This window comes from Drosophila novamexicana, unplaced genomic scaffold (assembly GCF_003285875.2).
Source record: "Drosophila novamexicana strain 15010-1031.04,08,12 unplaced genomic scaffold, DnovRS2.1 tig00004554-arrow-pilon, whole genome shotgun sequence".
Taxonomy (NCBI): domain Eukaryota; kingdom Metazoa; phylum Arthropoda; class Insecta; order Diptera; family Drosophilidae; genus Drosophila; species Drosophila novamexicana.
This window is the reverse complement of record NW_020825051.1, coordinates 5426626-5438296: the sequence shown is the minus strand read 5'-3', so window position 1 is coordinate 5438296 and position 11671 is coordinate 5426626. Positions and strand designations below refer to the sequence as shown.

The window sequence follows — 11671 nt, the reverse complement described above, 5'->3', positions numbered from 1 at the left end:
TCTGGTCACAGGAGTGGCCACCAACGACGTTATAACCTGTCCCACTGACTACATTTGTACCGGCGAAAAGTATATCTGTTATCCAGAAACTGACTATCAACCCATCTGTATACCCGTTGTGGACCCAGTCGCGTTTTGCTCCACCCAGAGTCAGGCTAATAATTATGTAAACAAAGGCGATCCCACCTGTAAATCGTAAGTAACTTACCAATCCTCCTACTACTCCCTATATAATGTTATTCATTTGATTTAGGTTCATTTATTGTTATAAAAGTGGAAGCGGTGCAATGACTGGATCTATAGTTGAATGCTCATCATCGAAAAAGCCATATTTTAATGGGACAGCTTGTGATTCCGTGAAGCCAGATAATTGCACCTAAAACAATTTTATACTATGCTGTTTAAGTAAAATGTCGCCAACTATTCAAGAATATCTTGTTTTCTGTTTTTCTTAAATAACATGAGAGAATCGAGAACAGCTCTTAATTATTTTGCACCATTTTGTTGATTCTCTAAGATAATATTTCGCAAAGAAAATGATTATCCCAGACTCACGAGTCTTAACTTTGGTTTATGACTCTCTCAAGGTTTATCGCAGTTGCTATAATATACAGCCAAAAAATTCTTTATGATGTGATCAAAATCAAGGTTGTTTTTCTTATCTGTGCACATTAGATTAGAATATAAATCAAGAGATCCATCAATTTGTGCCAGTCCATCATATTAGTCGCTGCACTGCACATGCTCTAAAATGTTTCACTTTTCGAAGATCGTAAGTAACGCATATATCTGTCCTTTATTTGATATAACGAATATGTTACTCTCCCTTTTAGGTTCTGGTTTTTATAGTTTCCTTAGCCCTTCCATCCAGTTTAATGGGTCAGTGCGATGTCTGCCAAACTGAAGTTCCTGTTGCCTGTCACAGTGAAACCTCATTTTCGATCTGCCTAAATGGTAAGGATTGATGAAAGCTCCATTCATAAGCAGAGCGATTCACTCAGCTTCAACAATTATTCAGGCATTCCGACAGAGGATTATATAGAATGTCCCACGGATTATCATTGCACCGGGCAAAAATATATATGTTATCCAAAAGCAAGCGGAACTACCAATTGTCTAACTGGGTCAACCACCACGCCAGCTACCACCACGGAGGCCTCATGGGATCCAGACACATTTTGTAAGGAAACTCAAACGGTAGGCTGGTATACAAATAAATCGGATCCCACCTGTGCCACGTAAGCATATACTACCTTAACAATGCTGTCCACCTAATATGTGTAACTTATCTCATAGGTACGTGCAATGCGAAAATGGCAATAATGGGTGGACTGCCATTGTCCAGGAGTGTGGAACAGGATTTTGGTTTAACGGAGACTACTGCGATAATGAAAAACCAGAAAGTTGTACATAAACATTTTATTACTTTCCTTACGCGTCTCCAGCTTGATACTGTCTCATTACTCTTTTGTTTTTCTTTTCCTAATAGTTTGAAATAAATATAAATATTCTCTGTTCTATACACACAAGAAAAGCTTAAACTTAAACTCGTTGATGAACAACACAGAGAAGCGTTTATTAATATATAACTAACAATAATCATTTATATTTTATCTAGTTATATAAAATATTTTTTTAGTTTTCTGCCTTGCAGTAGTTTATAAAACTTGCATACAGTTTTTCCAGCCACATTTTGGAAAGCCTGCCAAATAACTAACAATAGTTATTTTTATTCAGTTATATAAAATATTTATTTAGTTTTCTGCCTCGCAGTAGTTTATAGAACTTGTATACAGATTTGCGAGGAATATTATGTAACATAATAATCATTTTTAGCAGTCATCAGGTCGTTCAGTTTCGCAGAGAGTCGTTTTGGAGTTATAATATTCGTTGGTGTTGCAATAGTAGAGCCAGCCGAAGTATTCGCCCGATATTTTATAACAGTACACATATCTGTAGAAACATAAATAATATATATATTCTTTTAACTATAAGGCGATTGGCAAGCAACTTACTCTTTGCAGGTTAAATCACTCTCGACTCTGAAATAGCCTTTCATGTTGACACCCGCACAGTATACATCGGGATCAACTTCGGGAGCAGCTGTTGTCGTTATTGGTGTTGTCGAATCTGTGGACTGAGTTGTAGAAGATACTGTAGACTGCGAGGTGGACGAATCAGTGGGTGTAGCTGTTGAAGAATCTGTGGACTGCGATGTAGACGATACTGTAGACTGCGATGTAGACGATTCTGTGGACTGCGATGTTGAAGATTCTGTGACCTGCGACGTTGAAGATTCTGTGGACTGCGACGTGGACGAATCAGTGGGTGTAGCTGTTGAAGAATCTGTGGCCTGAGACGTAGAAGATTCTGTGACCTGCGATGTAGACGATTCTGTGGACTGCGATGTTGAAGATTCTGTGACCTGCGACGTTGAAGATTCTGTGGACTGCGAGGTGGACGAATCAGTGGGTGTAGCTGTTGAAGAATCTGTGGCCTGAGACGTAGAAGATTCTGTGACCTGTGATGTAGACGATTCTGTGGACTGCGAGGTGGTAGAATCAGTGGGTGTAGCTGTTGAAGAATCTGTGGACTGCGATGTAGACGAATCTGTGGACTGTGGGGTGGACGATTCAGTGGGTGTAATTGTTGAAGAATCTGTGGTCTGGGATGTAGAAGATTCTGTGACTTGCGATGTAGAAGATTCTGTGGACTGCGAGGTGGACGAATCAGTGGGTGTAGAAGTTGAAGAATCTGTGGCCTGAGACGTAGAAGATTCTGTGACCTGCGATGTAGAAGGTTCTGTGGACTGCGAGGTGGAAGAATCAGTGGGTGTAGCTGTTGAAGAATCTGTGGACTGCGATGTAGACGATTCTGTGGACTGTGGGGTGGACGATTCAGTGGATGTAATTGTTGAAGAATCTGTGGTCTGTGTGGTGGACGATTCAGTGGGTGTAACTGTTGAAGATTCTGTGGCCTGCGATGTAGATGAATCTGTGACCTGTGATGTAGATGCTACTGTGACCGGTGATGTAGACGATTCTGTGGACTGTGGGGTGGACGATTCAGTGGGTGTAACTGTTGAAGAATCTGTGGACTGCGATGTCGACGAATCTGTGGACTGTGATGTAGACGTTTCTGTGGTTTGCGATGTAGACGACTCTGTGGTCTGTGAAGTTGGCGAAGCAGTGGGCCCCACAGTTGTGGTACTTACACAGGATGGCTGCAATAAAAAGATGGTAGATTAAAAATTGCCAACTTCTAACATTTTTACGGAACTAACAGAAGAGGTCTCCATCGGTGTACAAAATGTGCCATCAACATTACAGTATAAGCCATCTGGACATGAACGAATGGCATCAGGGTCGACGGCACCCAGACCATAGCAGATTCCATACTTGAATTCATCCACACAGGCATACACGTCGTCTGTCAGTGAACAATCTGAGCAGGTGGACGAGTCCGTGGTTATACCTGTAGTCGATTCGGTGGACTGCGATGAGGACGGCTCACTGGTTGCCACTGTAGTCGTGGATGTTACACAGGATGGCTACAATATTGGAACTTGAAATTATGCATTGCAAACGTTAATAATTTCTAAAGAACTAACAGAAGAGGTCTCCATCGGAGTGCAAAATGTGCCCCCAACATTGCAGTAATAACCATCTGGACATGACTCAATGGCACTGGGATAGACGGTACCCAGACCGAAGCAGATTCCATACTTGAATTCGTCCACACAGGCGTATATGTCGTCTGTCTGTGAACAATCTGAGCACGTTTGGCAATTTATCATTTCCAGCAATGGAAGCAGAACTATCAACTGCAAATAAGAAATGTTAGGGCATATTTTGTAGCACATTTTTCTTCTTTACTTACTGCTGCAATTTTGTGACACGGACTCATCCTGAAGTCTTCGTTTGATATGTCTGTTCGGTTGAGAGGCCGAAAAAGCTTTGAAGCGTGCTTATTTTCCAAATCGCATTTTAATAATGCGGCAATTATGATTTATACGGAGCCCATGGGCATGGATTATAATCATAAAGATTGGCATGAGCAAATAAATTATAGTTCTGCTGCTTGTGCCACATATAAATTTGGCATTGATGCCAAAAAACATCCAAATGAGAACAAGTTTTTTTATATACACCTAATTAAAGATAACACATTTCTGTCTGCTGATCTTATCCGAAAAGATGACATCAAATGTTGCGTCTATAGCTGTTCATCTGCGGAAACTGCGGCGCCTTTGTCATCCAGCCAGCTGCGTGCCATACGCAGCGAGGGCAACCGGAATCGCCACTCATCGCAGCAATGTGTGTAAACGTCTTCGCCGAGCTGCAGCAGCTCCTTGGCAAAGTCGCGCTCATCTTCCTTCCATGGACGCTCGGCGCCGCCAAACATTTCCATACGCACGAGCGCAGCCATGGTTGGTCCCAGATATTTTTTAATGCCATTATACAGTTGTGGCTTGGTCAATTGTGGCGTACAGGAGGAGGTTGTGCTATTGCTTTTTAAGGCTTGAATTTGAGCCTCTAGTCTTATTATTGATTGCTTGCAATCGGCATTATCCCTTAAGAGCTGCTCGTAGTTTGCACTCAATTGGTCATACCTAAGCTGCAGTTCTTGGGGAATCTCTTCGGTGGAGGGTGAAGTTTGCAGAGCAGCGGATTCCGCTTTATTGGGCTCTGTTAATATTTCCATATCAACAACTTTTCCGGACAGCTCCTTGTCCAGCTTTCCATCATCTATGTTGACTGTGCTCAAGTCAACAATTTTGGATGCCTCAGTCTTGTTAAGCTGCTCCGGCGCAACTTTTTGTTTTTTATTTGGTTCCAGGGTCAAAGGCTTTGGGGGCGTTCGTCTTCTCGCTGCGTATTTACGCCCAAATCGTGCATCCTCGGTGAAACCAAGTGGGCATTCGAAATTATCGGGAGGTATCAAGTGTGACAATGTGGGCATGGACAGCTTGACCATTGTGGCTTCGCCATTCTCGTCGAGGTGCTCCAGATCCCAGGCCAGATCCTTGCTGACGCGCATCAATGTTGGTGTCTGGTTCGGAATAAGTCGATCCAATTTGTAGTTCATGAAGCATTCGTAGCGAAAGTGGCGGGCGCAAACTGCGCGATTTGATAGCTTCTCCCGTGTAACATTTAAAATGTCGGCGTTACCGCAATTCTTTATCCAGGTTTCCAGGCGAACTGGATCACGAACTGGCAGTTTAAAGAAATGCATCTTCGGATTACGCTGTGTTGAGACCTGACAGTCGCGAAATACGCAGCGAGTGCCACCCATGTTAACAGATTATCAATTCTCTTATTCCTAATTTAACGACGGCATAAACAAAAAACGCGTTACTAACTTAGTTCCAAAATTCACATAAAGAAAAGGTCGGGCACACTTTATGTTCATGCCAAGTTTGGCACTAAAATACCAAAGAAAAACGAAAAATATACTAAAAGTACGCATAGACTGAGAATACAAATAATTTAAAATATTTATTAAATTATACTTTTCTCATGTATTGCAGATTATATAATTCTTGTGCTAAAGCTTATTAACATGCCAATAGTGTTTATGGGTTTATTAAATGACCTAGGTTTTTTTATATAATACTGAAACACCAATAAATCCCAAACATTATACATATTTTCTAGAACTTTACAAAACCATCCACCTACAACACTGCCAGTTGTCGCTATGCAACAATGTGTTGATAACCGGAAGAGGTAGCCCTGGCGACGAGAAGTCTCTAGAAGTGTCTAGAAGTTTCGAGGCATTTTGTGCACCCTCTATAAAAGCAGCAGTAAGCAGATGCCGGCTTGTCAGTATTGAAACAAAATTCGTGCGGTGAGCATTGTGAAGCGTCTGCTTGAAAGCAAAGCAAAGCGAAAAAGTGAATTTCATTTTCTGCCCAAAGAAAACTGAAAAGTATATTGTTTTTAAAGTTAATTCTGTGAAACAAAGACATACAAGGTAAGCAACGACAAATTTGCAACATTTCTTTTTATTAAAACGGAGAAAATGCTGCACAAAGGCAATTTCATTCGTGAATTTTAACAAATGTATGTGTGTATGCAAAGGAAGCGCTCTTGACACAATTCCTTGTGGTATCGATTGCAGAAAGTTCTAGAAATTGCCGCCCAACGAACTATGTTTCATTTATAATATGTGAAATTTAAATTAAATGCAAGGTTTAACGTGCTCACGCACACAGCTACAAAATTAAAGAGCGCGCGTTTGAATTGACTCACTTGCAAATTATGCCGGTTGAAGAAAATTTTCGAAATTTCTCGAGCATTGCTTCCAGAAGGTTGCATTTATTTTTTTTTACAGTCTTCCCAATATTTCAAATAGTTATAGAAATTCGATGAAGATTACGTACTTTCATATTTCGCACATTATACAATTGCATTTGCATTTATTTGCCTTTGTCTTGCTCTCACACGTGCGAATTTGCGCAGAAATTTTTCGGCGCTTCAAAGAAAAATTCTAGAAATTCATTGTGAATAAAAAGCAAGATTTGTATTTACCAATTGCAATATATATAAAGGGTAAATTTCTAGAATACATCAAGCAATTGTATTTGTTGGCAAGGGAACGCTTCTCGATTTTTCCAATTGAATATGTACATGCATGCGTGCATACATACACAAAACTCGTACATGCGAAGGAGCGAGGCCAGTGTGTACATCGCTTTTGAATGTATGTACTTGCGTGCATGAGTGAGTGAGCAAGCAATAGTTTATGTGCACGAATATACTCTAATTGGAGCTAATGCAAATGGCGGAAAATCCGATTTAATTTGAAGTTGAATTTTCGGCGACAAATTTTCACACTCGTGAAGTTGCAAGGAATGCATGCAGATTTTCTGGCCTGGATAATTGTGTGTGCACTGTTTACTTAATTTTAATTTGGTTTGTTTTTGGTTGCAGATGCCTGAAGAAGCTGAGACTTTCGCATTCCAGGCTGAGATTGCTCAGCTCATGTCGTTGATCATCAACACATTCTACTCGAACAAAGAAATCTTCTTGCGTGAATTGATTTCCAATGCGTCTGATGCGCTCGACAAGATCCGCTATGAATCGCTGACGGATCCCAGCAAGCTTGACTCCGGCAAGGAGCTGTACATCAAGCTAATCCCAAACAAGACCGCTGGTACACTGACCATCATTGATACCGGCATCGGTATGACCAAGTCCGATTTGGTCAACAACTTGGGCACAATTGCCAAGTCGGGCACCAAGGCATTCATGGAGGCATTGCAGGCTGGTGCCGATATTTCCATGATTGGCCAGTTTGGTGTTGGCTTCTATTCGGCCTATTTGGTTGCCGACAAGGTGACCGTCACCTCAAAGAACAACGATGATGAGCAGTACGTCTGGGAGTCGTCCGCTGGTGGCTCATTCACTGTCCGTGCCGATAACTCCGAGCCCTTGGGCCGTGGCACCAAGATTGTGCTGTTCATCAAGGAGGATCAGACCGATTACCTGGAGGAGAGCAAGATCAAGGAGATTGTCAACAAGCACTCCCAGTTCATTGGCTACCCCATCAAATTGCTGGTAGAGAAGGAGCGCGAGAAGGAAGTTAGCGATGATGAGGATGATGAGAAGGAGGGTGAAGAGAAGAAGGAGATGGACACCGATGAGCCCAAGATCGAGGATGTCGGCGAAGATGAGGACGCCGATAAGAAGGATAAGGATGCCAAGAAGAAAAAGACGATCAAGGAGAAGTACACAGAAGATGAGGAGTTGAACAAGACAAAGCCCATCTGGACACGTAATCCCGATGATATCTCCCAGGAGGAATACGGAGAGTTCTACAAGTCGTTGACCAACGACTGGGAGGACCATTTGGCTGTGAAGCACTTCTCCGTTGAGGGTCAGCTGGAGTTCCGTGCTCTGCTTTTCATCCCACGCCGCACACCCTTCGATCTGTTCGAGAACCAAAAGAAGCGCAACAACATCAAACTGTACGTGCGCCGTGTGTTCATCATGGACAACTGCGAGGATCTCATTCCCGAGTACTTGAACTTCATCAAGGGTGTGGTCGACTCCGAGGATTTGCCGCTTAACATTTCCCGTGAAATGTTGCAGCAGAACAAGGTTTTGAAGGTCATCCGTAAGAATCTAGTCAAGAAGACCATGGAGCTGATTGAGGAGCTCACCGAGGACAAGGAGAACTACAAGAAGTTCTACGACCAGTTCAGCAAGAACCTAAAGCTGGGCGTCCACGAGGACAGCAACAATCGCGCCAAATTGGCCGATTTCTTGCGCTTCCACACCTCGGCCTCCGGTGATGATTTCTGCTCATTGTCCGACTATGTGTCGAGGATGAAGGAGAACCAGAAGCACATCTACTTCATCACTGGCGAGTCCAAGGATCAGGTCGTCAACTCGGCTTTCGTTGAGCGCGTCAAGGCACGCGGCTTTGAGGTGGTCTACATGACCGAACCCATCGATGAGTACGTCATCCAGCACTTGAAGGAATACAAGGGCAAGCAGCTCGTGTCTGTCACCAAGGAGGGTCTGGAACTGCCCGAGGATGAGACCGAAAAGAAGAAGCGCGAGGAGGACAAGGCTAAGTTCGAGAGCCTGTGCAAGCTGATGAAATCGATTCTGGACAACAAAGTTGAGAAGGTTGTCGTCTCCAACCGTTTGGTCGACTCACCCTGCTGCATTGTCACCTCGCAGTTCGGCTGGTCCGCCAACATGGAGCGCATCATGAAGGCCCAGGCTCTGCGTGACACCTCCACCATGGGCTACATGGCCGGCAAGAAACATCTGGAAATCAATCCCGATCATCCAATTGTCGAGACACTTCGTCAGAAGGCCGATGCCGATAAGAACGACAAGGCAGTTAAGGATCTGGTCATTTTGCTGTTCGAGACATCGCTCTTGTCATCTGGCTTCTCGCTGGACAGCCCCCAGGTGCACGCCAGCCGCATCTATCGCATGATCAAGCTGGGTCTTGGCATCGATGAGGATGAGCCCATGACCACCGAGGATGCCCAAAGCGCTGGCGATGCTCCATCTTTGGTTGAGGACACCGAGGATGCATCCCACATGGAGGAGGTCGATTAAGCAGCCACACAAACCGACCGCCCCGCCCCTCGCACGTACACACACCCCACCCCCCACCAAAAGGAAAACCATACCATTACAAAATTATTTAAAAGTTGATCACATTTCATTTCCTTTGTCGGAACCGCTTCTTGTGTTGACTTGACAACATATTATTTAATACTTCAGTTTACATTGTAATTTGTATTTACGTTGTGTCGCGTTATAGGCGACAGAAATACGCTTAACTCAAGGATCAAGAATAATTTGTACTATTAGGATTTACACATTCATTTAGAGCAGTTGTCGTTTATAAGAAATTTCTAATTTAGAATCCAAGTAATTAATGTAACGAAAGAAAGAAATACAAAGACTTCGTATGCGTTAGCTATTTAATGGAATATGTAATAAGGTTGGATGATCGGATCGATGATAAAACATAAACTAAAATAAACAAGCAAATGTGTTTAAAAATTATAAAAGTCGTTTATTAACTAGCAAATACAGATTTTAATATTACGCCTAAGATTCGCATTCCTTTCGCAGCAATTGCTCTATGGCTTCCACTGTGGACGCGCCCTTGCTAACGAGCACGATTTTGTTGCGGGAACGGGAGCCCTTGTCCAGGGAAACGTCGCTTTTGCGCAGTCCCAGTACTTTGGACAGAAATTTTACCAACTCGGCGTTGGCTTCTCCCTCGCTGGGCGGCGCAGCAATCTGGACACCAACGCCGTCTAGTCCAATGTCCGTGATGCCATTCTGCTTTGCACCCGGCTTCGCCAGAATCTTGATGACAATGTTGCCGCTCTTGTCCAGTGTGACCGGCGTATTAGTGGCAGGCGGGGTTGTCGCAGCGGCAGCGGGCGTTGCTTTACCTTTTCCTTTGTTTTTCGACATTATTTGGGCGTTGGCTGCTGTATAAATGCGTCGCATTAGTTTTTTAGTTTTCTAAATAGCCTTACAGGCTTATTTTAACGAAAATATTTATTTATTCATCGGAAAAGCACCCGCGTCCAAAGTGATCAGCTGTTTGACTCGTGTCAGGCCCTTACACGATACGATTTGTTTTAATATTAAATCAGATAAATATTGTCAAACAGAACATTTAATTTAATCGTAACGTGTATGGGACACAACTGCCAGGGCTGCAGCATCTTTGAAATAAAATTTAAGCTGCACCATACATATACCGTTTCTTCCGAAGGTATATTAAACATTGTTTCCGAAACCCGAAAAATTATGATGTGTATGGAAAAAGTATATTTATATAGTGATGTTATTAATAAAATAAGAACACAAATTTATTTTGTTGTAAAAAATTATCATATATTATATTCATCATTGTATTTACTTATAAATTTTTTCTTCTAGTCGTCCTCGTATCCGAAAATAACATTTAAACACTTGCACTATTCAAATCGCTGCAAAAGCTTTTTAAAATGCAGTTATCTATAAACTTGTGCATACCTTTTGCACAATCAGCAAATAAGTATTTTGTAAGTGCGCGCAGCGGTTTGCAGGAATGCTTTCACAATATGGGCGTACATAATGTTCGGTTTATAAGCTTAATTATTAATAAAAATTACACAATATGGACTTAAATTTTGCATGTGTATAGAAATACGTATTGCATAAAATTCGGTAAACTAAAAAGCCAAGTTGTCGTGGAGTTCAATATCTCTGCGGACGTTGCACATAATGCCGGGATAGTTTAGTTACGAAGGGTTCTTGAGAGAAGACGTCAAAGCTGTTCTGTCTGTGTGTGTGTGTGTGTGTGTGTTAGTATGCTGAGCTTAGGTATATATAATTAAATTTTGTGTACGCTCAGGTTTACGCAGCCCGAATCGACTGTATGATCTGGAAAATCGCTGATCCGCAGACGACAAAGATAAACAATGCCAAGAGCCAGGGTCCCACAGGGTATTGTCCTTCTTTCGCTTTCTGGAAATTGTCAAGAGAAAAACAAGAGATTAACACCAGAGATAAACATTAATTAAAGAGATCGAAGCCACAGCTAAGCAATTCCAGAAGCAGCGATAACATTCGACTCAACTCTCACACTCACACATACACACACAGATACGCACATGCACACTTGCAACAACAATAAAATCAATGACGGCGTGGCACTTTTCGGTATTGGTATTGAATCTAGTTGGCTCGTGCAGGTGCCATTATCTCTATTGTTTTGCAGTTGTGGCAGTGGATAACACTGTGACCCCCATATTATATATTAAAAACATGCCAATTTCGTTCGGATTTTAACACCTACCGAGGATTTGGGTACATTGCCACGCATTGTCACATATTTGCTGGCCTTTTCGTTAGCGACGCGCATTCTCTGTGGTGGAGCCATTTTATGCGTTTATGACGTAGTTGCACTGTGAAATTTAAAAAAATGCTATGTTTTAATACAATTGTAATTACTTTCCAACATACACACGCGAGCATCACCTGCGTTCAGAGCGAAAATAACAAAATGAATGTGAAAGTACGTAGTACACGACACGTATAAAGAAGCCGAAGGCAACCCACTGACAGTTCGTGCGTCTGTGACAGCTATGCTCAGGGCTGCATGCGCAGCTAGTTATCGGTGTTCGATGACGATA

General features: G+C 42.5%; 6 protein-coding genes across 10 annotated transcripts; 2 read left to right on the top strand and 4 right to left on the bottom strand.

Annotated features, from left to right (window-relative positions):
* The first annotated feature begins 380 nt into the window (after window positions 1–380).
* Window positions 381–1586, top strand: LOC115769354. The gene is made up of 4 exons (XM_030714128.1): window positions 381–772; window positions 834–954; window positions 1019–1238; window positions 1297–1586. Exons 1-4 carry the CDS (start codon window positions 752–754, stop codon window positions 1412–1414), a joined length of 480 nt encoding a protein of 159 aa, XP_030569988.1. The 5' UTR covers window positions 381–751; the 3' UTR covers window positions 1415–1586.
* Window positions 1587–1675: 89 nt separating this feature from the next.
* On the bottom strand, window positions 1676–3955 carry LOC115769352 (flocculation protein FLO11). Of its 5 annotated transcripts, none has more exons than XM_030714122.1 (6): window positions 3880–3955; window positions 3611–3823; window positions 3284–3550; window positions 3215–3223; window positions 2016–3049; window positions 1676–1953 (listed from the first exon to the last, which is right to left on the bottom strand). In XM_030714122.1, the coding sequence occupies exons 1-6, from the start codon at window positions 3904–3906 to the stop codon at window positions 1833–1835; spliced, it is 1671 nt and encodes a 556-aa protein (XP_030569982.1). In that variant the 5' UTR covers window positions 3907–3955; the 3' UTR covers window positions 1676–1832. The 5 variants fall into 5 exon arrangements, with proteins under 5 accessions (XP_030569982.1, XP_030569985.1, XP_030569986.1 ...); XM_030714125.1 differs by having other exon boundaries at window positions 2016–2809; XM_030714126.1 differs by having other exon boundaries at window positions 2016–2545.
* Window positions 3956–4192: 237 nt separating this feature from the next.
* Window positions 4193–5393, bottom strand: LOC115769353. The gene has a single exon (XM_030714127.1). The coding sequence runs from the start codon at window positions 5293–5295 to the stop codon at window positions 4216–4218; it is 1080 nt and encodes a 359-aa protein (XP_030569987.1). The 5' UTR covers window positions 5296–5393; the 3' UTR covers window positions 4193–4215.
* A 434-nt stretch (window positions 5394–5827) lies between these two features.
* Window positions 5828–9536, top strand: LOC115769351 (heat shock protein 83). The gene is made up of 2 exons (XM_030714120.1): window positions 5828–5976; window positions 6936–9536. The coding sequence occupies exon 2, from the start codon at window positions 6936–6938 to the stop codon at window positions 9081–9083; it is 2148 nt and encodes a 715-aa protein (XP_030569980.1). The 5' UTR covers window positions 5828–5976; the 3' UTR covers window positions 9084–9536.
* Window positions 9326–10096, bottom strand: LOC115769355 (UPF0235 protein C15orf40 homolog). The gene has a single exon (XM_030714129.1). It carries the CDS (start codon window positions 9993–9995, stop codon window positions 9585–9587), a length of 411 nt encoding a protein of 136 aa, XP_030569989.1. The 5' UTR covers window positions 9996–10096; the 3' UTR covers window positions 9326–9584.
* A 295-nt stretch (window positions 10097–10391) lies between these two features.
* LOC115769375 (stress-associated endoplasmic reticulum protein 2) lies at window positions 10392–11598 on the bottom strand. Its single transcript, XM_030714159.1, has 3 exons — window positions 11517–11598; window positions 11335–11443; window positions 10392–11003 (listed from the first exon to the last, which is right to left on the bottom strand). Exons 2-3 carry the CDS (start codon window positions 11416–11418, stop codon window positions 10893–10895), a joined length of 195 nt encoding a protein of 64 aa, XP_030570019.1. The 5' UTR covers window positions 11419–11443; window positions 11517–11598; the 3' UTR covers window positions 10392–10892.
* Between the last annotated feature and the right edge of the window lie 73 nt (window positions 11599–11671).